Source organism: Heliangelus exortis, chromosome 12, assembly GCF_036169615.1.
Source record: "Heliangelus exortis chromosome 12, bHelExo1.hap1, whole genome shotgun sequence".
In the NCBI taxonomy this organism is placed as follows: domain Eukaryota; kingdom Metazoa; phylum Chordata; class Aves; order Apodiformes; family Trochilidae; genus Heliangelus; species Heliangelus exortis.
In genome coordinates this window covers 20,391,451-20,415,194 of record NC_092433.1, presented here as the reverse complement: position 1 = coordinate 20,415,194, position 23,744 = coordinate 20,391,451, and the positions used below count along the sequence as shown (strand labels likewise).

The following is a 23,744-nucleotide window of genomic DNA, read 5'->3' as shown; positions in this document are numbered from 1 at the left end:
GGATGGATCCTCAGGGATGGATCCTCAGGGCTGGATCCTCAGGGATGGATCCCCAGGGATGGATCCTCAGGGATGGATCCTCAGGGATGGATCCTCAGGGCTGTCACTCTCCCAGCTCCCAGGAACCCTGGGGTGTTTCAGGCTGGGTTGATTTTTGCATGCACTGAGTGAGCAACTGCCCTGCCAAGCAATCTGCAGGGAAAGCACAAATGCTCGGTACCTTGGGGATAAAAAAAAACTCCAAGACACTCGGGTTCCTTTTTAGCAATCCCCACATCTGAGTGCAAACCTGCACGTGGCATCTTCTGACATTGAAAGAGCCAGATATGAAACAAGGCCTCCCAAGGAACAACAAAAGAAGGCTTGGCAAAAGAAAAGGCACACTCTGCAAAGATGAAGGCCCTTTCCTAACCAGAGTCCACATTACCCAGCAGTGATACACCAGCACTATAACCTTAATTAGCCAATAAAAGTTTTTAGACAATCTGTCTAGACTTTCTTTTGCAGGAATATAAAATTGGCTTTAAAAGACATATATAAAGAGCAATGAAAATCAATGAAAAGCTGTCAAAAAAAAGCTTCCTGCTGCTTCACATCTGCACCCTGCACTCTTCTCATAACACAATCATTGAAGTAAAATCTCTCATTTTATAAGCAGAAAAGCTGCTATATTTGGGTTTACTGAATTGCAAGCTCACAGTCAGCTTACCCACTTGATGGTGTCAAACTTAACCTGAGCACACAGGCCCTAGAAATCTCTGATCAGCCCAGCTCAGTGTGGAACTTCATCCTGGGGAAGCCAAGGCATGAGAAATGATGCTAAGTGCCTTCCCCAGCCTGGCTGCCAGACCTGTCCTGGGGAGCTCCTGAACAAACAGAACCATCGTGGGACCAAAGGACAGCACAGGGGATGCATGCAAAGGAAAAGCACAAAGTGATTCAAGGAAATAAAATATCAGGCTGGAAAAGAAATAAAATATAGAATCAAGATAAACCAAGGCTTAGTTAAAGATCAGACATCAGGATTAGTGAAATTAAGGGGAGAAACAAAATGCAGTCAAAGAATTGAAGTCAAAGCATCAAAGACAAGCTGGGGCCAAGCTTCAGCAGAACATCTCATTTTCCAGACAGCTCTGGGCACTGGCTCTCTGTCACACTGGGGTCCCCCAGTCCCCCCAGTGAGGTGTTGCCATTCATCCTGAGCAGGCAGAACCCACTGCAGCACCCAGTGCCACCACAGCACCCAGTTCACATTTCAGGTGAACACAGAATGGCAGAACAAGTTAGGGTGGAAAAGAACTTTAGGATCATCAGGTCCAACCATTCTACACGTTTGAGTTGCACTTCTGCTACCCAGAGTTTAAATCTGTTCCATCTCTATGCTTGCACAATGAAATGCACATTAAGTCTTCTCCAAATTATAGAATAATTGAATAATTTGCTTTTTTTCCATCTTTTTCTCATTAACAGGCCACACATGATGTGAATGGTGGAATCACCCTGGTTTGCACAGGGTGATCTGGTGCTGGCCCATGGGGTTCCACGTGTCCTGACACAGGACTGGCCAAGGCACCAGCCTGGAAGGGGAGATTTTCAGCTGCAGGATTTTGTTTAAATAATGACCATTGGTAAGATGTTGAAATAATGCCTGCAGCGTCCCTTGGAAGAGCAAGAGAGATGGTCTCCTGATTCCTTACAGATTTAAAACATACCAGTGTTGAAATACCAAAGGGAAGGGAACCTGAGCAGCCTGGGCTATAAACTCTGTATATTTATCTCTCCCCCATCCAGGCTGTATGAGCACACCACTTAAAATGCCATATTGCAGTTCATATTTTCAGCTCACATATCTTGTTGGATCCACCAGCCTGGATGGGCTGGGTATTTCCAGCACAGCCTTGATAAATAACTTTCCTGAGAATGTGTAAGAAAAGAGGATAAACACCATTGATCATCATTTCCTACCTGCTGGGATGTTGCAAAACGGGTACACGTGTCTGGTTAGAGTGACTTTCTCCTCTCATTGATCTTTTTTTCTCCACTAGGAAGCTGGGATGAAGAAGGCTCAGGGAGGATGGGAGACAGGCCAGGGAATGTTTTTGGCATTCCCTGAAGACTGCAAGCAGAGCATGAAAGTCATCTTCCAAGAGTGTGAAGGGTTGGGGACGTTTTTCATCCTCTGTTGTCTGAGGCAGGATAAGGAATGAAGGAGGTAAGGAAGGGTAAGAGGCATCTTAGAATTATTTATGTGCTGCTACTCCCCCACGGCTCTGAAAGCTGCTCCTTGCATTAGCACCGAGTGAAAAGGGGCTGTGAAGTACAGGAGGTACAAGACAAGGCAATATTTTGTATTTCCTCCTGGGATGGAAGATTTCAGTGCCAGAAACTGGAATAACTCGCTGCATTAGATTATATATTACCCTTCAGATGGAGGGATGCTTTTAGAGCTGGTCCCAAGCGAGGTTCCAACAAATCCATCCAACTTTGCAGAACAGACACATCCCATGGGAAAAATCCCAGTGTAATCACAATATTTCTGTTTTCCACGGGGAAAGGCAAAATTACATCGGGGGCTTCCTCTGCAGAAGGTTTTTGTGAAATTCCTTCAGGAAAACCGACAAGAAGCTTCACACCACACACCGGAATAGGCACCGTGGGCGGAGGCAAAACCGGAGCCAGGATGCTCAACCCCCGCTGCTCCCCCGCCTGGGCTGGAGGCAGGAAAAAAGCACCGGGAGGAGCAGAGGAGAGCAGATGGAATCGTCTGGGAAGTCAGGTTTCACAATACCCACCCACCCCACCCCCCCCAGCAGAAAAAAAAAAAACCCAAAAAAAACCCCCACAGTGGAAAGAATTTCCTTCTTCTCTTCCCAAAATTGGAAGTTTCCACAATCAAAGTCAGTTCCATTTCTGAACTCATGAATTTTATTTTTGGAGATGTGAGATTTTAGCCCCCTCTCTATGGCAAGTCTGCCTTCCCCCTTCTCCCCTCCACGCCTCTCCAAGGCATCAGCTTCTGCACTTCACCAGGACCTTCTCCTCAAGTTTTTAATGCACACTATCAGACTTTTTTTTTCCTTCCACCACAATTTTTTTAGCAAATTCCAACTCTCCCCAGCAGAAAATGGATGCAGAACACACAAGAATGCTCTTGCTTCTCAAACTCTTCTCTGCTATCTTTACCCTGAGGAATGCATCACACTTCAGATGCAGAAAACCTTCCAAAGAACAAATGGAAAAAGCCTGGATTGGGATGAATAACTTACTGAATCTGCATCACACCAGCTTCTTCCCTTCTGCACCATGGGCCTTGCACACTGCAAAAGGCCAAGGTGTCCCCAGGGCTGTCCAGCCTCACTGGTCAAAACAAAGGTTTAGCCACAGCTTTATCTGCTTTAAATTAACAAGGACACTTCCCCAGTTACTCGTTTCCAGCTGCCCCCCTGGTGCATCCCCCATGCCCACCAGAGCCATGGTTTGTGAAACTGGGGTAACACTTTCAAAGGATGCTGGCAGGTATTGGTTTAGGTACCAGAACTGTCCCCTGCAATTTTATTCTCTCCTTGAAATGCAAGCTCAAAACCTTCCATCAGTGCCATAAGCAGGCAGACAGGTAAGTGCCAAGACACCAACCGTGGGAGATCTCTCCAGGGGATGGAGAGCAAGTCCCTGCACACACCAGGCTGCAGCTGGCCTCAGATTTCACAGGAGCAGACACAAAGGTAATGATACTCTCATATCTTTACCTCCTTCCTTCTCTCCCCAATCTATTTTGTTGATTTTTTTTTTTTTTTTTTGAGTCTGTTGGAGAAGGAGGATTTCTCAGCCCCCTGCTAGCTTGACCCCAGCATGACAAGGCTCCTGGGGCAGAGGGGCTGGGGATGCTGCAGCCCCCTGTGTCCATCAGCCCCACAACCTGCCTCAATTAGAGCCCTGCCCACCCACACCAGGTATATATCTTCACATGATGACAAAAATATGAAAATACATCTAGCACATGCCCATCAAACACAGGGTTTATTATTTTTTGTTAATTCAAATTCTTGAATGAGAGGTTTATACCTGGTGCCTACACTCCCTGTGCAGCCAACAAGGAGAGCTGGTCAAAAGGGCAGCTCTGGGACCATCATTCTTAACAGAGCCAACAAATCTGGGACATCTCTTCTGTCCCAGGCAGGGAAAAGCCCTGCTAAAGAGATGGAGACTGTGCTCACAGTGCTCTGATAACCTCCAAGTACAGGCAGGTGCCCAGAGCAATGCTCAGCACCTAAGCCAGTTTGCACCTAACGAGTTTTACCTGAGATCCCAGGAAAGCCAGGAGGCAAACCATCACCTCCAGGACATCACCCCTTCATTCCTCTAAATGCTTCTCAACTTTATTCCCAACAGCCACAGCAGCCCAGACCATGCACAGGGACAGTCTGAGTCTGCAGAGACTTTGCTTTTGCTTTTCCCCCATCAGCAGTGTAATACCCAACACCCAATGCAACCCAAATCACCCGGAGGTGATCACCTGGCATCACCTACTGGAGCAGCTACAATTAACAGAAAATCCTCTTAAACCCTCCAGACTGCAGCACACAAGTTGGTACGACTTCAGAAAGTCGTTTTTCTTTACTTTTTGCCTGAACTGACAGAGCATTGGTTATCTGACAACACACAGGAAGGAAAATAATCATTTTAGTACCATAGTTATTGAACACAACATCACTGTGCACCAAAAGGACAGATGCACGATTATCAGAGAAAAATGCAATGAAAAAGAGAAACCCCTCGAAGTGCTCAGGTACAGATGACATGATTTCATTAGTGGTTTGTACATTCATTTTTGTTACATTTGATCCTGAGGACATGCTTGCCATTAAATGAATAAAGGCCCTTCCCATCAGAAAGTCTCATCATTTAACAGCAGCAAAGACAAGGGAGCAGCATCCCCCCAGACCTCCATCCCTCCCTGCTGTCCCTCAGCCTCCAGAACCCCCCCCAGGGAAGGGGCTGCAGGACCAGTACTGCACTGGGAAGGCTCCACAAGCCTCCAGTCATGCTCTGCACCCCCAAACTCCACACAGGCACTGGGGGCTCTGACCCTCCCCAGCATTTCTGGTCCCCAGTACAAGTGCTCCAGACACACTGGTTCACTTGGGAATCAGAGAGCATAAATTCTGAGCATCACTGGACGGTGGGTGATCTCCCCCCTTGCCAGGATGTTGTGCAAAGCCTCCCTAGTTAATGGCAAGCATTTGGTATTTATTAACTCAGCCAATGCAGCCCTTGCCCACCACAGTGCATCACTCTGCCATCCCTGACTGCTTTAACCTTCCCTTTTCATTCTGGGCTTCTTTTAACCTTGGGCCACGTTGTAACGCGACCGCTCCTTGTAATGAGTGTTTTAAACCCATTCAGTTGGGCTTTAATGGATCAAGGAAAAAGCAAAAAAGAGAGATGTTTCATTAACTTCTGGCTGTAAGACAAAAGAAGATCAGGCTTTTCTACTCAGCGATAGGAGTGAGTACTCTGCTTGAGCTATGGAGACAGAATGATCTCCCTTCTCCAAACCAGGCAGTTGTACAACTCCCTCCTAGCAGTGACTGAACTCCCTCATCTTCTGCACTGATTTGTGCTAATGCAATTCCCAACAGACAGCATAAAAATCAAGTTCTCTTGCAAAACTGCAGATTCAGGCTCAGAGCAGGCACTGAGCAGACCTCCAGGAGCCTCCAGAAGTGCTGTGCGAATCACTGGGGGATGAGACAGCAGCTCCTGCCTTTCACCAGTGTCAGCTTCCAGAGCTGATCAGAACTGAATCAGAGCAGCAAATTGTCACACACCACGTGGAGGGTTTCATAGAAAGTACCAGGACATGAGTCAGATCACCATAAAACCCCAGCAGAAGACCTAGATCTTATTAGGACCAGATAGAAAACAAACAGCATGGAAAAGCTGTCACATTTTGGTGGCTACAGAGGTTCCAAAGAGCCTTTGCTACCAATCACGAGGTATTTGCTGTAGTCTCTATCCAGTCTGTAAAGGAAGCAATGGAGCAGGAGGTGCTGGTGGTTAATGCAGAGGTTTTCCAGCATGCCAGAGAAGGGACTCATCTCATCTGGGTGCAGCTGGCACCTCTCAGAGGGAAGGGGGATGTGTCTCACATCATCATCTGTGGGCACAGACCTTTTGTAGAAGCACATGGAGAGCTGGGAAAAACAAGATTAAAAGGAAACTGAAGTTTAAATGGGGGGATAGAAAAGAAGCACTGCTCAGTATCACTGCTGGGAAAGAAATCTGCTGGCAAGGGTAAAGAAGGGTTTGGAGTTTCAGGGGTCCCCTGGCTGCCCTGCCAAGGACTGGTCTGGCCTCTGGCTGGCCCAGCTGCAGACAGATGTTCCCAGCATCACGGAGCAGATGGCTGCACAGCACCCCGGGAGCACTGAGGCAGAAGACTTACACAAATGAATGTTGCAGAAAAAGTATTCAGCAAAAGAAAGGAGAAAAGAAGATAAAGAGGCTGTCGCAAGCGTTGTGATGCCTGTGCTGAAGTGGATTAAAGTTTATTTGGCTTTTTTGTTCTGTCAAGGTGTTGATAGCCTCTTAACAAACGTGCCACCACGACTGGAAGTCTGCAGAGGGAACTGCAGTGTACAGAACCAGACCAGCACACTGGCACAAGAGACTGAATCCCTTTTTATTCCTGCCCCCCATCATTAGTGCATAGAGAAAGACAACACCTATTTCCAGAGTTTTTCTTCCCCAGTCCTTCCAAAAGGTTGAGAACCTCATCACCTAAACTAATCCTGCAGATTAAGATCCTCTGACGTGCTGCTCTGCACCACCCAACAGCTCTGGTTTGTGCTCAGAATCAGCCTTCTGAGCTGGAAAACTTCTCTGTGGGAGGGAGCTGGAGCAGGGAGCTGTGGAAAGGCAGAGGGAAGAGGGAAAGGCAGCTGATGTTGGGGTGTGAGGAGCTGAGAGTCCCCTTCCCTCCCCTGCCCAGGGAGAACACCAAAGTCCCCAGCAGGCAGAGCACCCATCTGTGAAAACGGGCCCTTTGTGGAGAGCAGATGATGAATAAATGCACAGCAGATCCTTCATGTATCTGTTAGGAGGCACTCAAGTGGTCTTTTGCTAACGACTTCAATATATATATTTCTTACAGATAGCAATTAACCTTCTGGTACAGATTAATCTTTAAAAAAAAAAATCAAAGATGAATTAATCTTTGAAATTCAAGTATTCAGTAGTTTCATTAATAATCTGAAATTGTCCCTTAGATTTTCCATAATTAGGCCATTCCCCTAATTTATTAATCCCACAGACCGCAGAGCATGTTTCAAATCTTCATCTCCTGCCACAATGACATATTCAAACTCACTTGAAGTGCTCACAATAAAAGTCACTTTGTGAAGAGTTATTAACTCAAAGGATCAAGCAAAGTCTTTATATACTAAAGCATATTTGAAAACTAAGCAAGCATAGCACTTTCTACTCATCCTCACAATTCCTAAGACCTTGGCTGCATCAGAAACAAGTTTGGATTAAACATGGAATTTAGGATAATTAGCTGCTACAGATTCAAGGCCAAAGATAATAAACAGCCTGGTACCTACAGACTAAATCTTCTTTTCTGCCAAAATAACCTGCTGCTGAGAGACAAGGCAGTGACCTGAGAGCTCATCGTGGGTGTTTGTTGCCCAGGGGTCTCAGACTTGGACTGATTTCCTCTGCCCCAGGGCTGTTCCTGCTCCTGGCAGATGGTCCTGGTCCTAAAGGCCATGGGGGAGAATCCCCCCCCAGCCCCCTTCTCTGCCACCTCTCCCAGTGCTGCTGGCTGGGGGGGTGCTGGGGGATGGGGTTGACACCAGCCCTGAGATCCCAGCAGCCAGCAAAGCTGGAAACTGGGAAACTGGAGCCACGTCATGGCACAGCCTGGGCAGGACTGAGAGAGACTCTTCAGGGCAGGGATGGATGGGATGGGGTGAGATGGGGAAGGGTGGGAAAAGGAAAAAAAAAGGAAAAATGAAAAAGGAAAAATGAAAAATGAAAAAGGAAAAAGGAAAAAGGAAAAAGGAAAAAAGGAAAAAAGGAAAAAGGAAAAAGGAAAAAGGAAAAAGGAAAAAGGAAAAAGGAAAAAGGAAAAAGGAAAAAGGAAAAAGGAAAAAGGAAAAAGGAAAAAGGAAAAAGGAAAAAGGAAAAAGGAAAAAGGAAAAAGGAAAAAGGAAAAAGGAAAAAGGAAAAAGGAAAAAAAAGGAAAAAGGAAAAGGGTGGGAGGAGCTGCAGGGACTCAATAAAACCCCTTTCCTGCCTAAACAGGCTGCCTGTTAGAAAGAAAGTTTACGCATCACCCCTGGTGGTGTCTTCACCCTGGGACCTCTATCTCCTTGAAGGGTATTCTTCTGGTCTTATGCTTTGGTTTTCTTGTTTTGTTTTTTATGAAGGACACTGAATTCTGTGTTGACTACACGAACATCCCCCATCATTAATTTGGTTCCACAGAAGGTCTAATAAAACAATACAGTATTATCCAGCTAGTTTGCCCTTGCCAGAGAGAAGACATTTCTGGTCTGATTTTGCAACAGTGGGTATTTTGCAAATAAAGTCAATTTTAAATTATAATGAACACTGGCATTTGTCACTTCCTGCAGTATTAAATCCTGAGCCATTTTCTTTAATACCACATAAATATGCATTTGAATGAGCAGCCAAATTCATGCAAATACAGCAAGGTTCCTCCTGTGACACCACCCCAGTGAAACCATTCCAGACTCCCCTCTCCCAAGCCCTTTTCTTTGAGCTTCTCTCCCTCCCTCAGCACCCATCAGCTCCATCCCCAGGGTGGGGGCTCCTGGGGACCCAGCCCACCCCCACCTGGCAAAACCATCACAGGTGGAATCTGTTCTGTGACAAGAGAGGAGATGGAACCCTCTGGAGCTGCTCAGGAGGAAGGGGGGAGCCATCCCCTCCCTCCCTGGGGGGGTCAGCCTTGGGCTTCACCTCTGCTCCTTGGGGTGCCACCTAAAGCCCCCCCATGTCCTGGCATCCCTGGGGGACTAACCCTAACCCTGTTCACCCTGGAGAGTAAGGAAGCAGGAGAAAGAAGGGGATGAGCACAGTGCAGCCACACCTTGCAGCCAGGTCTGCTCTGTGTTTTGTACCAGAACAGGAAAACAAACCCTTAAATGAGAGATTTCTGTCAACAACATTCTCACAGTTCAACCTGACACCACCAGCCTGACCCAGCCTGAGACACAGCCTCTCCCTGTCCTCTTGAAGCACCTTGTACTGACAGGTTGCCCTTACTGGGACACCAGTAAATGACACCAGTAAATGACACCAGCAGTGAGAACAAGGTGATGGGTGACCCCAGGTCTGATGTGCCTCACACCCCATCCCTGAGTTTGCTGCCCCCAGCTCCCAGGCCAGTAATCCCTGAGCCTTTGAGGGAAAGATGATGAATTTTCCCAGGGGAACTGGTCAGAGGGAATGCTAAAGGAAAGCAATCCAAGTCAGACAGCAACCTGAAAGGTGAACAGCAGCAGCGTGACACGAGTCAATGTCCAGCAAGGAGCAGCCTTCACAGAGTGTCTAGCTGTGGAGAGATAAAAGCTCAGCAGTTTAAAATCTGTCTCCTACCCGTGTCAACATAACACAGTGGTGTCCAGTGGAGGAGCAGGAGCTCGATAAGACTCAGGGTTTTCTATTTTTGACAGAAATTACTGAAAACCACTCAGGTTTCAAACTCCCTGAAACTCCGTAATCAGCTGAGGAAAGAGAGTATCTAGGAGCCATCACAGAGGCACTGCAAAGAACTGGAGCATCTTTAGAATCAAATATATATTCTAGAAAAAGAATATAACATTTGGTACAAAACAACATTCATTACTGCTACAGCGTTTGCTGGAGGGAGGACGGGTGTTGCCTACCTGCCTCTCTGGAAATTTGCATGAAGGACTCGACTCCTTTTTCTCCATAATTCCCTTCAGATGCCAAAGTGGACACATAATTCCATCCCAAAGCTTTCACAATGTCCACCATTGCTTGTGCTTGGAAGGAATCTGGAGGAACCACCCGTGAGAAGAAATCATAGCGCCTGTCATCGCTCAACTCTGGTGCAGTTGAGGCATAACTGATTTGTGGGATCTGTAGAAAAAAATAATTTCTGATAAATATACATATTCATACACTCATTGCACTTCTTGCAGCAGTGAGCTAAAGCAGTCAGCTTCAGCTGAGCCTCAGCTTGTCTTCAGTGCATCCATCTCTAGTTCTCCACCACATTCCTTTAGCACATAAAGGTCAAAGAAACAAACTTCTCATTGACTTACACCCAAAAAAAAAATAAATCTTTAATCAACTGAAAGCAATTGTATACCTGCACATTCATAATTTCTTCCTTTCAGGAAGCCTTAACCAAGCACAGCACACAAACCATTTCCCTCACTATGTCCCATTTAATCGTGCTGTGGTTTTCCTAGGACCAAGGCAGCCAAGTTGAATTCTATACCTGGCACTGCTGGCAGGACCCTCCATCAGTTTCTGGAGGATGAAGAAGCTCTTAAGCATTAAACTGGGAGTCCAGGTTTTGGTGGTTTTGCTTTTGTTTTATTTTAAATGAAGTTTCTTTTTGATTGTGTCTGATGAAGAGCAGTTGTGAAGGCTGCTGAGCAGGGACATCTCTGTCCCACAGAGACAACCTGCTCCTGATTCAGCTCTGCCTGCCCGTGACAAACCAGCTCTGGCTTTTCCTTCTCCCAGCAGTGTGAAGGAGCCTGACCAACACTTCTTACATCAGAGAGACCAAAATACTGCTCAGGGCTCTTTTCTCCTTGATCACAGAGGTCCCTAAGCACTTCTCAAGCTGACAGCACCTTAATCCCCAAATACATTATGCAATTGTTTGAGTAACAGTCTGGGACTGCTCCTTAAATTAAGGCACCTGACATAATTCTCACTTGAGATGCCAAGGAAGGAAGAAGATGATTTGCAATGTACACAAACATGATCATGTATAATGATCTGGGACTTGCAGCCTGCAGAAAGGTCAGCATCTCACACCTCACTACAAGCAGCTCTTCAATTCTCATATTCTGTCTCAGTGCAGTGTTCCTACAAGTATTTATTAGCTCTCTTGCCTTCTCAGAAGAGCAAACACTCTATTTCCCTGGGCTCAATCCTGCCAAGGGCTGGGTGCCTTCAGTTCCCCCAGAGGTCAGGAGCAGCCTCTCCCCAGGACACACCCCATCAGTACATGCATTTACACCTGGCTGAAAGGAGATCAGCAAAGCAGAATTGCTGCAGAAGACTCAGCAGAGAAGTGAATTTATCCAAGCCATCCATAATGATTAAATACCCAACACTTGCTGGGGCTCATTGCTGTCAAGGTACAATCTATCAATTTGCATCCAGCCATAACCAACAGGTCCCTTGCAGAGGGAGCTGGAGTCTGGGCCCCAGCTCTGACTTGCTGTGAATTATTAAAGCTGAATAAACACTTCAGCCTTCAGTGGGTGCTCGGGCTGTCACTGTGGATGCTGGAGAACTGAAAGGCCCATCACTTGGCATGGTCTTTCCTTGGCATGCATCATCTCAGTCCTTTGCAGGTCTGCTGGCTTGGCAAGCAGGGAGGTGGCTAATCAGGCTGGAAGCTGGGATGCTTCAGGTTCTTAATGCAAGGCAGCAGCCACCTACACAGCCTTGCCAGGTTTATTTTAGATCTGTGGGCTCTGGACAGCATGTTGCCACAAGACCTTCCAGTGCTCCAGTCACAGAAAATTAAAACAGTTAAAATTGAGGCTGGTGGGGAGGACACAGCATGGTGCTGAGCACCAGTACATGATTTACTGGCTCAGTACTTTGCCTGGGGGGCAGCAAAGCTCAGGGACCACTCTCAAAGACAAATGGATCGATTATGCCAACTTATCAGCATTTCTTATTTTTAATCTACCTTAGGGATGGCTTCCCCCTAACACCAAGCACTGTGGTTGCACAGAAAATGCCAGGCACCCTGGCCAACAAAAATAATTGAAATTCTTCATTTGTCTGTGCCTGTAACCACTGCTGTCATAAAGGATGCGTGATGGTTTAGGAGTGCTCTCTAATCATTTGTACTAAGCTGTTACCAGAGCTTGCTCAGCTGCTTATCAGCTCCTCTCATCTCTTCCTGGGGTGTTCTATTCAGTGGAACAGCTCACCAGGCTGACTTTGTGGGTGCTGTTTACCTGTTAGGGATCAGCCGAGCACCAGGGACACAACCCTGGTCCCCCACACATATATTATATCTATATACTGAGATAGCCAGGGCCCCACGGGGTTTTCATGGTAAATAAAAGAAGGCCCAAGCCTGGCCTAGGGTGGAGCCATGGGAAGGACTCTGGGGTGAGCAGAGCAGTGCTGGGGCAGGAACCTGTCCTGAAGGTCCTCTCCGTGCTTCCAGGACCATGGCAAACATCCCACCTGGGACTTCAGCCTGTCCCTGGCCTGGCTGATGTCTGATTGCAGGATGAGTGAGTGATTAATGCTGGGAGCGTTGCATTAGTCAGTGATTAATTAATGTTAATTTATTCTTAAGATTGGACATTATTCTTCATTTGTTTCATTTTCTTCTGCTAATGAAAAGCTCCCTCTGGAGCACACTTTGTTGGCTTGCTGGAGGAGCAGGGCTGGAGCAGCTGCACCAAAAGCCACAGCAGAAAAGAGCCAGGACTGACACCTCTCCCTGAGGGGCTCCTAAGTCACTCTTTACAACACCAAACATCTTCCAACATCTGTCTAAAAACCAGCTGTAACCCAAACTTGCTCCAATTCTTCATTTCAGACTGATTTGTCAGCCTTTCCCATCCCCTACCCTGCTCCTGCCCCTTCCCCCCAAGCCAGCCAGCCAGCAGCAAGCTCTTGCCCACAGCCACATCTCCCAACTGGGGACCCCCAGGAGCCCCAGGGGACAAACCTGCTGTCCCTGAAGCTGAGATAACTTCCAGGAGCTCCGGGCTGGCTGCTCACCCCCAGCACCCCTGCCTGGCTCTGCCTGCACACTCACTGCACTGCCAAGCACCTCATAAATCAGGAGAGCCATAAAAATAATTATTGCCACTATGCTACTTCATATGTCATTGAATGGGGCTACAGCTCCTTGGTACCTTATTAAAAGATTAATAAAATGGTGCCCCTGAACCCAGCTCGCCAAGTGACAGTAGTCAGAAAACCTCAGAAAAGGCAATTTCCCAAAGGTCCATGAGCAATTAAGATAATGGATGAACATACCTGTTGAGATATTAATGAGCTCCCACCAGGGTAATATTAAGTTCACAGTTTGCTGCATTTTTACTTTCAACTTCCTATTAAGTTTTATTGATACGATTTCCTGAAAAAAAAAAAAAAAAAAAAAGAAAGAAAAAAAAAAAAGAAAAAGAAAAAAAAGTGCCCTATTTTGATAAAGCCTCTTGAACTCCTGGCGTTTGGCATCAGTCGACACAAATTTCAAAACCCTGCCAATAACTTAACTTCACAAAAAATAAGGTGCCTGAAGACTTTTCACTTGGCTGCCAAACTCTTTGGTGTGAACTGATGGATAACTAACAGCCTCAACACTCTTTAGGTCTTGGATTTTATTCATGTAGAAATTTATCATGTCAGGATTAAATCGTCAGCCGGTACAACTGCTCTTTGTTCACCATTTACTTCTCAAATTGTACAACAAACATCTCCAGCATCCTGTGAACTGCATTTAATTGTTTTCATTGCCTGGAATTAAAATTATTTGAAGTTCCTAACCAGCTGTTTTCTCTGGGCAGAACTCCTCTACGCTCCCTTCCTTTTCAACGCTTTGCTCTGAACAGGAAGAAAATGTTACCTGGGACACAAAACGTGATCAGATTATGACTCAAAGCTTGCAAAGATAAAAAGAATGACTCTTCCTGCTGCTTTCCACTTGGCTGGAGGGGGAATTCTCTGTTCCCTCCAGTTCTCAGGAGCTGACAGCTCTGGGCTGGTGCAGTGGTCTCAGGTCCCTGCCCTGCACCCAGACACCCACAGGGGTTACATCCCTGCCTCTTCTGCTCCTCCTCCCCAGCCCCGATGAGAATAAAACACTGCTAAACCCCCAGCTTTGGGGAGATTTTCTGGAGGTGTCAATCTAGCAGCATGTGCCCTATTTCTGTCCTGAAAGGTGCATTCAAAAACAAATATTACAGCAATTCTTGCTCAACGGCTCTTAAGAGACTGGGGAATAATATTCCCAACAGTGGGTAATGATGAGAGCAAATCCTTCTAAAGTGCTTTGATAATCCCTCCTTATTATGTTTTATGATGAAATTTCAGAAGTAGAGCATTTAAAGGTTTGGGGGGTTTTATACATATATATATATATATATATATCCTCAAGAACCAAATGCTGACAATAAGAAAACGAAGCAACAAAATTAAGAAAAAACCGTTCACAGGTAAATCAATTTTAAGTGCAAGAAACAGTATTTCTGTACATCTCTGCTGTGGTCTGTAAGGTGTTTACACACAGCAGACCTGTTGCTAATTCTGCACTGAGCAGCAGCAGCACAGCCACAGAGGGGCATTTGTTTAAGAAACATTTCAAACCCATCCATCTCTTTCCAGTTCCCCTCCATCTCTCTCACTCTGCTCACCGACTGCTAAAGCTGCCAGTGTTCAGTCCAGGTCCCGTTTGCTCCCCTCTCTGCTGTTAGCACAGAGTGAATTCCTAATGATGTGTTAGAGAGGAACACAGTCACCTCCAAGGGAATTAGAGAGATATTTCATAAGGTACAGAGATACAAATAGAAACAACATCAAATACAAACGAGTGGCTGAGCCTGGAGGAGAAGTGCATTTAATAAAACAGAAATATCTTCAAGAGCAAGAAATGAATCACTAAGAAATGAACCCAAGCTAGGGCTCGTGTACAGGACTTTTGCCTCTGTCCACACTGTCCCTTCCCACCAAACCTCCTGGTGCTGTGTGAGCTCCACCTGACACTGCTCATCCAGTGATTCCAGCTAATACTGAAAGGCTTTTCCCTGAACTTCACCCTGGAGACCACAAGGACCACTAACACGAGTAAATCCCACTTTCCAAGGAATTTTAACAGAGACATTTTCAAAGTGCTCCCCACCTGCAGCTGAGCCCCTGTGCCAGAGCTCCCAAGCATTCATGTGAATTCCGTAGTGATTCCATAGGGATGGAGAGCTATAGGAGTTCTTGGCAAATCATCCATGAAAAACTGGATGAGGTCAGTGCTGTGCAGACCCCTCAGCAGCAAAGAATTGCAGAGTGACAGGAGAATGCAGTACTGTCAGGAAGGGAAATGGCCAAGGAAAACGTGGGGAACTGCAGGGAGAAGTCTCTGTAATTCCATTTCACTGGCTTGTGAGCAGCAGAGGCTGCAGCTCCAAGAGATAATGACTAAAGATGAGGTTGGAATGAAGAGGGAAGGGCAGCCCCATCAGAGGACTGGCTGTAACTGAGGGGTGCAGTAACAGACCTCAGCAGAGCTCTCAGAGGGGCTGCACTGGGGTCCCAGCAACACAGAGTGAGGGACTGCACCAGGCAATGCTTCTGCTTAATAAAGACCTTTTAAAATTCACAACTCCTTGATTAGCAGTATTAAAATGGATGCAATCCATTACTGAAACAAACACTTCCACTGCTGCTTTGGTTCTCCCAAGTAGCTGCCCTTCTAATTGAATGTTATGGGGAGGGTTAAATTTTTTTCAAACCTGGAGAGAGCATATTAAAGAGTCCCTTTCCAGACACATAAATCAACTTTCTTCCCTACCATAACTGTCATAGCACTCGTGTGGAAAGACATCCTGCATAATGCTGGTGAGCTGGGAGTATTTTCCATATTTACAAGGTCTCTCCTGCTCCCTTTACCAGAATAAGAAAGTATTTGTATGAGTTAGAGAAGAAAAAATAATTGTAGCAATTAAGGGGACAATAATTACAGTAATTAGTACTGTCCACATAGCTCATGGGAGCAATCTATCAACTCACACAAAAAGCAGGAAGAAAACATATTATAAAGACACAGTGAAATGAGATATCTCTATATTTCATCTTGGTGACCCACGCCTAGAACTAGGTCTGCTTGTGACAACACTGAGCTAATGGCACAGCTTGGGCTCTTATAGCTGCAGAAGAGGAGTGGCCTCTTAGCTTTGAAAGGCTAAAAGAACCTTGGATCAATGACCATTGTCCATTTGGGCTTCCTTGTGTCTAACCTGGGCACTGGGATGCTCAGGCACAGGAGGCAGACACCTGGGTCTCACTGCTCCATGGGAATAAGAGCTACAAATTCCTGTACTGAGCCAATTTATAATGAAGCTGCAGCTTCCCTGCTCCTCCTGCATGGGCACAAATGAAATTTTAAAAGCCTCTATCCATGGCACTGCCTTTATCTCCAAGCCATGTTCCCACATCCCTTCAGGATGTAACCTGCTCCCACCTGGCCAGCAAGAGAGTCCCAGCCCCTCTGCTGTGCCACAGAAGAACTCAAACCAAGGACCTAGAGAAGCATCTAGCATCTCTCTGAGATGCTTATCTCTTCCCCAGCAGGAGGAGGAACAAGAGTGGTGAGCAGCACGAAGCATGGCTGGCAATTCCTGCTTTTAGTGCCCATGGCAAGGCCACCTCTGTGACCTTTGTGTGACACATGGAGCCACCAGAGAGCTGCCCAGAGACCTGCTGTGGATGGAGAAGCAAACCAAGGCAAGAAGCAAGTCAGACCTAACCTACTTAGCTGAATGTTTTGAGACTCAGAGCTCCAATAAGTGCCTTTTTTTTTTTTTTGCAGAACAGTATAATAACCTTTGCCATGGGCAAAGATCATTCTTTGTAATCAAGCTCCTTTGAGCAGGGTTTATGAACCAATTCAAAACATTTCTGGTACTTAAAAATAATTCATTCAAACCTCTGGACCAAGCTGTGCCAGAAAGCACAGTTCCCACTGTACTGCCACGACAAAAATAGAAGCCCTTTGAGAAAAGCAGCCCAGGATTCCAACACCTCTGTCAATATTGTACATTGTTCCAGAAACAGGGGAGGCCCGAGTGGAATTCAGCTGTTCCTTCACTCCGTGTCCTTCAGAGAATTACCTGAATAAAAATCTCAGTCTGTGCTGTGGCCTGCACACAAAAGCTTCATACATATCAAAGACAACTCCTCTACCAGTCAGAAATCTATTCCCCTGGGTCTCCAAAGCCATCATGTTCTTAGCTCTGGTGTTACAGCCCACCTGCAACCACACAAAAACCAGGTTCTTGCTGTTTGCAGGTAGGACTTGTGTTTGCCAGACCAACCTCGATCATCTCAATTGTTACTTTGTTCCAGTAACTTGTCATTACTTGGGACTCTTTGTCTCAAAATATTCCTTGAGGAAAAAAAAATTAAAAATTGAAAAAATTGACCGGAAATCACTTGTTTGAATTTACACTGAAATGAAAGAAGATTTTTAGATGCACAGTAGCCTGATTCATGTGTCCAAATGACTCTTTGGCCATAAAGTTGTATTTCTGTGATCATGGAGATGAAATTTTAAGTGATCGCTTCTCAGGAACGAGGTTTTGATTTCTATTACTTACATTTTCATTTCCCTTGTTTTATCTATGTCTTGACACAATAATATTGAAGTAAAAATTGTGTTTCCCTGGCTGACACAGCACAGATCCAGGTACAGGGAACCTTTTCCAGCTCCCATCTGCAAACAGCAATCTTTATCTCCTGCACCAGAGGGGTTATCAAGAATAAAGACAAAGCAACATGTGCTGTTATGAAACCTCAGCACTTATTATTTTAAAGTGAAACATTTAACTTGTAAAGAATTTTAGCTGGCTCGCTCATAAACCAGCCAGGCAAGGAAGTTCTCCTGGTTTGCAGATCTGGGGGATGAGATATGACCTGCACTGCACATTTATATATCCTAGTGCATATTCATTGATTTTACAACATTAACTGGAATATTCCTCCTAGGATACATCAGTTAAACTACCAGTGGTGATTGCCCATCCATGGCAAAGCAAGAATGCCCAGCTCTTCATATTTAACTCCAGCCCTGATAGAATAAAAGCTTGAGAGCAGCATTAAAATAATAGATGGCACTCTGCTCCAGGTAATTTGAAATCTTAACAAAGCATCAAAGGATCTTGTCTCTTACGAGCTAATACTTCAAGCCCATTTTTAGCTGAACTCACAGAAGGTGATGGGAGCACAGGGACCCCATAACCTTTCTAATGGCCCCGTTTTTGTAATCATATGGTACAACAAAGCTGCTTATGCAGCAACACTCCTTCCAGCCTCTGGCTGTGATTTAAACACCCCCTACAACTCACACCCAGGGACAGTCTGTCACACCTCCCTCCCGTGACACCCCACTGCCTCTAAAACATAGCTACAAAGATAATGTAGGAAAAAGGAAGAACAGACAAGTTGAAAAGAGGTCCCTGCCGAGGCTCTGGGTCTGTGCTAAGACCCAATCTGGTTCTGGAGGTGCTGACACCTCACCCAGCTCCAGGAAGCAGGAGCCAAGCTCTGGCAGGTGAGACAGGGCATGGCACCTCCATGGGAGGAGAGATAATGCTGCAGATAACAGGTAAGATAACAGATAAGGTACCAGAGATGCAGCCCAGTCTGTACAACTCTGTACACCCAGTCTGTATCCAAGGACCCATCCACTCGCAGCACTCAGAGCTCCCACACCCAAAGGGAGGCTCATGAATTCTAATTATTTAGAAAATAAATCAGAACCAGAAGATAAACACAGCGAAGCAGCTTTTATGTTTTATTTATGTGTACACATTGCTCAATTCATCGCAAACATATAATTGAACCTTATATTGTCTATGCATATTTTAAAAGCTTTTTAATCTGCAAGTATAAATCTCATTGATTTTTAAAGTAGCCCAATGGAGACAACAACAGTAAAGACTTATTCAGCAGAGGGGCTGAAACAGAGAAAAACTCAACAGCAGAACACAGGTTTCTGAAAGTAATAGCCAAACACAGAGACACAACCCCACTGTCCTGGAAACAAAGTGCAAGGTGTAAAAATCACCCTTCAGAGCTTGGTTACTGGGCTGAGCCAGAGCCCAGGCTGGGATGTGAACATCACTGCATCTCCTGATGAGCATCCCTGTTTATCTTGTGGAAAAGGAGGCCGTGATTTGAATATTTATTCTTAGATTTTCTGTATGGCAAATTGTCTTGCAGAGCAGGGCAATAACTCCTGTGGCTTTCCTGTCTTCCCAGAAAAGCAGATCTAAACCCTACCAATACTGAGTTATCCACACTAAGTGCTTCTCCTTACAACTTCATTTTGAAGTTAAACTTTCACCAAGCAGCTGAGTAACATGGTGAGCAAAGCTGAATTTCTGGGAATAACATTCCCTGGCCAGATAGGGCAAAATCAAGAACCTAAACTCATAAAAACCTCTTCAAGTGGTCTGAATTTCAGGAGTCTGGCAGGGTGAGCCTCTCCTGCCCTGGGTACCCCAAAGGGGCAGAAACTGCTCCATGGGGAGGTGTCCAAGGCCCAGCTGAGCTGAGCTGGGGCTCACTCAGGATTATATTCAGACTGCCCTCCATTTCTTGTTTGCTTTCATCTAAAATAAGGATTATTGTGAGCAAAGGGCCTCTTGTGTCCTCTGAGCAGAAGAAAAGGAGCAAGGTCCTTCAGGACACGGACTCCAGGCACAGAGGAGAGGGAGGAAATGCAGCAAGAAGAGATGTGAGGGAGAATGGGTTATAATGATGGGAGAAATCTGCATTTGACATTTCTTCGACTATATATACAAGAATTATAGGGCAGAGTGAGGTTGCCATGAATATCTGTACCTTTTATTTCCTTATATTTCATCTCTGGCCTTTTACAAAGTGCATCATCACCATGTAATTCTACATGTATATAAATATTTATGTATTATTACAGGAAAAACACAAGGCAATCACACTTTTACCTTCATTGGTTTTCTTCACCTCAACATTAAGCTTTCCAGCTAAATAATTACATTTCTTCTTATCTAACTTGTGGGAAAACAAATTTAATAAGAGGAATACGGCTAGAAAGACAAATACTTAGGGGAGAATAATTTTCAGACTTTAACTTCACAAGCTCAATAGATTATTCTGGACACTGGATAATTACTCAGCATGTCTTTATCACAAAAGTGCCCGGACACTCTAATTAATCCAAATTGCTTTCTAAGGGCCATGTTATTAGACAAATGCAGGAGCAACCAGATATTAAAAAAAAAAAATTTTTTTTAAAGAGGTCTGTCTACATCTGCTCTGTCTTTCAGCACCCTGATAAAAGCCACCCCAGAGGGGCCACCAGCTCCTTCCTTTGCTTTGCAGCTATCCCAGAGCTGAGGAGAGGAACCTGCACTCAATCTGTGCTACAAGAACCCTCCCAAGAAGCTGCACAGCTTGCATGTGGAGCCTTTTCTTAAAAATATAAAAAATATTGCCAAAACAGAGAAGGGGGAGGATGAGTATTATGCCACTCCTTGAACCTGGTGACAGAGCTGAGGATTCCAACCCACAGAGACACCAAAATGTCCCCAGGTCACCAGGACCATCCAGGCTGTGGGAAAAGCCTCTGGAATTCAGGGCAGCTCCATGCAGCAACACAGCCCAACAGAATCCCCTTCTTCTTCTGGGGCCTCTTCTTTATTTCTATTTCTATCCATTCATCCATCCACCCATCCTCCTCATGGAAAATGATAGATCTGTAGCTCTTTTCACCTCCAAGTGAAAATTGTTGTGGAATATTCCCATACACCATGCAACCCCAGGGCTCCTCTGGGAACTTGAGCTCAGGCATCTCAGGCACCAGGGCTTGGATTCTGCCCCAGCTCTGCACATCACCCCCAGGAGCTGATCCCAGGAGGCAGGGGGGTGCTGGGAAAGTGAGGTGCTTCAAGAATTAGGGAAAAAGGCTGGGATCTCCTCTGTTCTTCATGAGATTATTTTTATCATCCTTTGTCCTCTTTAATTCCCCTTGACAAGGATAATTTTCCTCGAACCAAACACCAACTTTCAGCTACTTGAGGTCTGTGTTCAGAAGCAGCCTGTGCTCACAACAGGGGTTGGCTACAACAGAAACATTTCTGCCTCGAGCAATTTTGGTCATTCCCATAAAATCACACAGATGGCAAACATCCACAGGTGCTCAAACAGCAGAACAGCACAGAAAATGCCTCACTTTTCACAAAACGCTCAACCCATGTCTCTGATGAAATTAATCCTAATTAAATGGTACCAGGAGCCATTTTCAGTGAAGAAACCAATCTTTCCCAACCCTCATCTGCTTTCTCTTACCTGGGCCAGTGTTAATCCATCATTAACATCATTTTCAGCCATGAAGAAAGAATTGCAGTGTCCTTTTCAAGTTCTCTGTGTGGGAACCTGGTGTGCCTGGGTGTCAGTGCTCAGGGCAGGGGACACCTCCTGCCATTGCTTGGAACAGAAAGTGTCAATGCCAAGCTCAGCCTGGAGGAAATCAGGTCTGGTTTGGTTTCTCTCCTGGTGGCAGTTGGTACAATAGACTTGTTACAGCTGTCACAGTTGCTTGTTAAGACTTTGAAATGAAAGCAGAAAAAACAAATGCAAAATAAGCCACTTTTACCCAACACCTCAACACTTTCAAGCCCAACCTGATGGTTTTCTCCTTGCAGTTCCTTTATCAGGGTCTAAGACATGGATACTTTGGAAACTGGAGGCACCTGGAGGATCCACACATCAAAATCTGGAGCATTTTTTTTTTTTTTTTTGCAGTGAACTGACAGCCCGGGGTCTTTCTGGCTCTGGATGGGCTCCCTGGCTCAGTGCACTGCCTAAAAGTTGGCTTTCAGCTCTCAGAGATCAAACTAATGGGCTCCCTGGGCAGTCTTGTATTTTTGTAACCTTTCCTTCCCTTACAGTGGTGAGGATTTTGCTGGCAGTTACGTTTTGAAGTTTTGCATAAGATTTTTTAGCTGATCCATGCAGAGGGCAAGCGAGCCTCGTCAAGATGAAAGAGAACCCTCTGACCCTGAAAACCTCTGAAGATAAAAGGTACAGAGAACCCATTTCTGGAAAGCACTAAATATTTCAAGATCCCTGATCTATGGAACAGGCTGCTGATGTTGGAAGCCCTTGTGCTCATCATTATTTAGGGTCTGATCCTGCAAGGTGCTCATGCACCAAGAGCAGAGAAAGCTGTTTATTTGCAGGGATAATGAGAAGTGAGCTATGGAGGCAGAGGAAAAGCTGCAGGCAAAAAGGAATAATCCAACACCATAAATTTCCCCCTTTTGTGACATTAAAACTCTACGTGGAGGCTCACATCCTCAGCTAGGGAAATTGCCATTGGATTTAAAGGAGCTCTACCACGTCACACAGGATGAAGATCTGATGCACAGAGGCATCACCACAACAAATGGCACACAGAAAAATCATCAGGCATCTGCATTTATCACATTAAAATAATCATTGCAACTTTGGAAATCACCTTATGTTTATGCATGAGCAGCTTATCCCCTAAATCACTGTATTTTTTGTTTTCCTCTCCCATTGACTGGATGCAAAACGTAGGGTGACAGATCACCCTGAACAACTGAACACAAACAGGTCTGCATCAGCTGTCACCAGAACAGTCAAGCAGTGCCTGGGGGTCTGCGGGAAGGAGGATTCATTTGGATGGGGGTGTTGGGGTGTGATTTTCCCCCTTTTCCTCAGCACATCACCCTCACTGGCAGGAATGAGACAAGCTCCATGTTTACAGCAGCCTGAAGCCAGGGCAGGGATTGAGCTCCCTGCAAGGGCAGAGTGGCCCTTCCAGCCCCAGAGACACAAACTGAGGAGAGGGGAGAGGAGGAGGAGTGGAAGGGGAGAGGATGGGGAGGGGGAAGGAGAAGGGTTCTCCACCCTCCACTTGAAGATATTTTGAGAATTTTGAATGGAAAAGGTGCCTACATGGATGCTAAATGTCAGTGTTCACCAGGAGAGCTTTCCCAGCCAAGCAGCACACCGGGACTGCCACAGTGCTGTGTGAGCAGCTGTACTGAAACATGAGTGACAAACACAACTCCAGGTAATTTTTTCAAACACTCAGCATACGACTCCTGTTCCTTTGTTGCACCTCCTGCTCTGACTCTGTGGCACTACAGCCTTTCTATCAGGACGCTGGGAGCTTTTTAAATGCCACCTCTCTACACTGAGATCTTGCAAGTGTCTATCAGATCCCTCGGTGTCAGCTTCTGAAGGGAGGTTTTATTCCCTTCTCCTTCATGACTTTATTTTCTGTTCCCTTCCCTCCAGTTATTTATTTCTCGGGAGGGTCGGGGAACAGCACAAAGGAACAAGTCCCTCGTGCATCCTTCATCAAGATCTGGAGACTTGCTACTAATGACTGCAGTCACAGTTATCACCAGCCTTACAAGCAGTTCCAAAGGCTGGAGCCAGCAGGTTCTGCTCTCCCTGCACTTCGCTCCGCCGCCACACAACGCCACGGATTGTTTGGCTTTTTTTTTTTCTTTTTTTTTTTTTTTTTTGAGCCGAGAAGCACAGGGAATTTTGGAAATGCTGCGTTCTGGTATCACAAGCAACCAACAGGAAAATTAGCATTGTAAAATGGCAACCTCATTTAGATAAGCACTGTGCGAATCCATCTAATTTGTATACAGAGCCATTATATGGTCACAACTGAGTGACTCAAGCCGCTTGCTTTTCTTCTATTATTTTTTTCACCCCCCCCTCCCTCCTAAATA

General features: G+C 45.6%; 1 protein-coding gene across 1 annotated transcript in view; it reads right to left on the bottom strand.

The window, feature by feature from the left end:
* GRM7 (glutamate metabotropic receptor 7) overlaps positions 1 to 23,744 on the bottom strand; it is a 200,065-nt gene that overhangs the window by 115,539 nt on the left and 60,782 nt on the right. Inside the window, exon 2 of the mRNA XM_071756379.1 lies at positions 9,918 to 10,134. Within this exon, the coding sequence (XP_071612480.1) occupies positions 9,918 to 10,134 (217 nt within the window). The remainder of the gene's footprint in view (positions 1 to 9,917; positions 10,135 to 23,744) is intronic.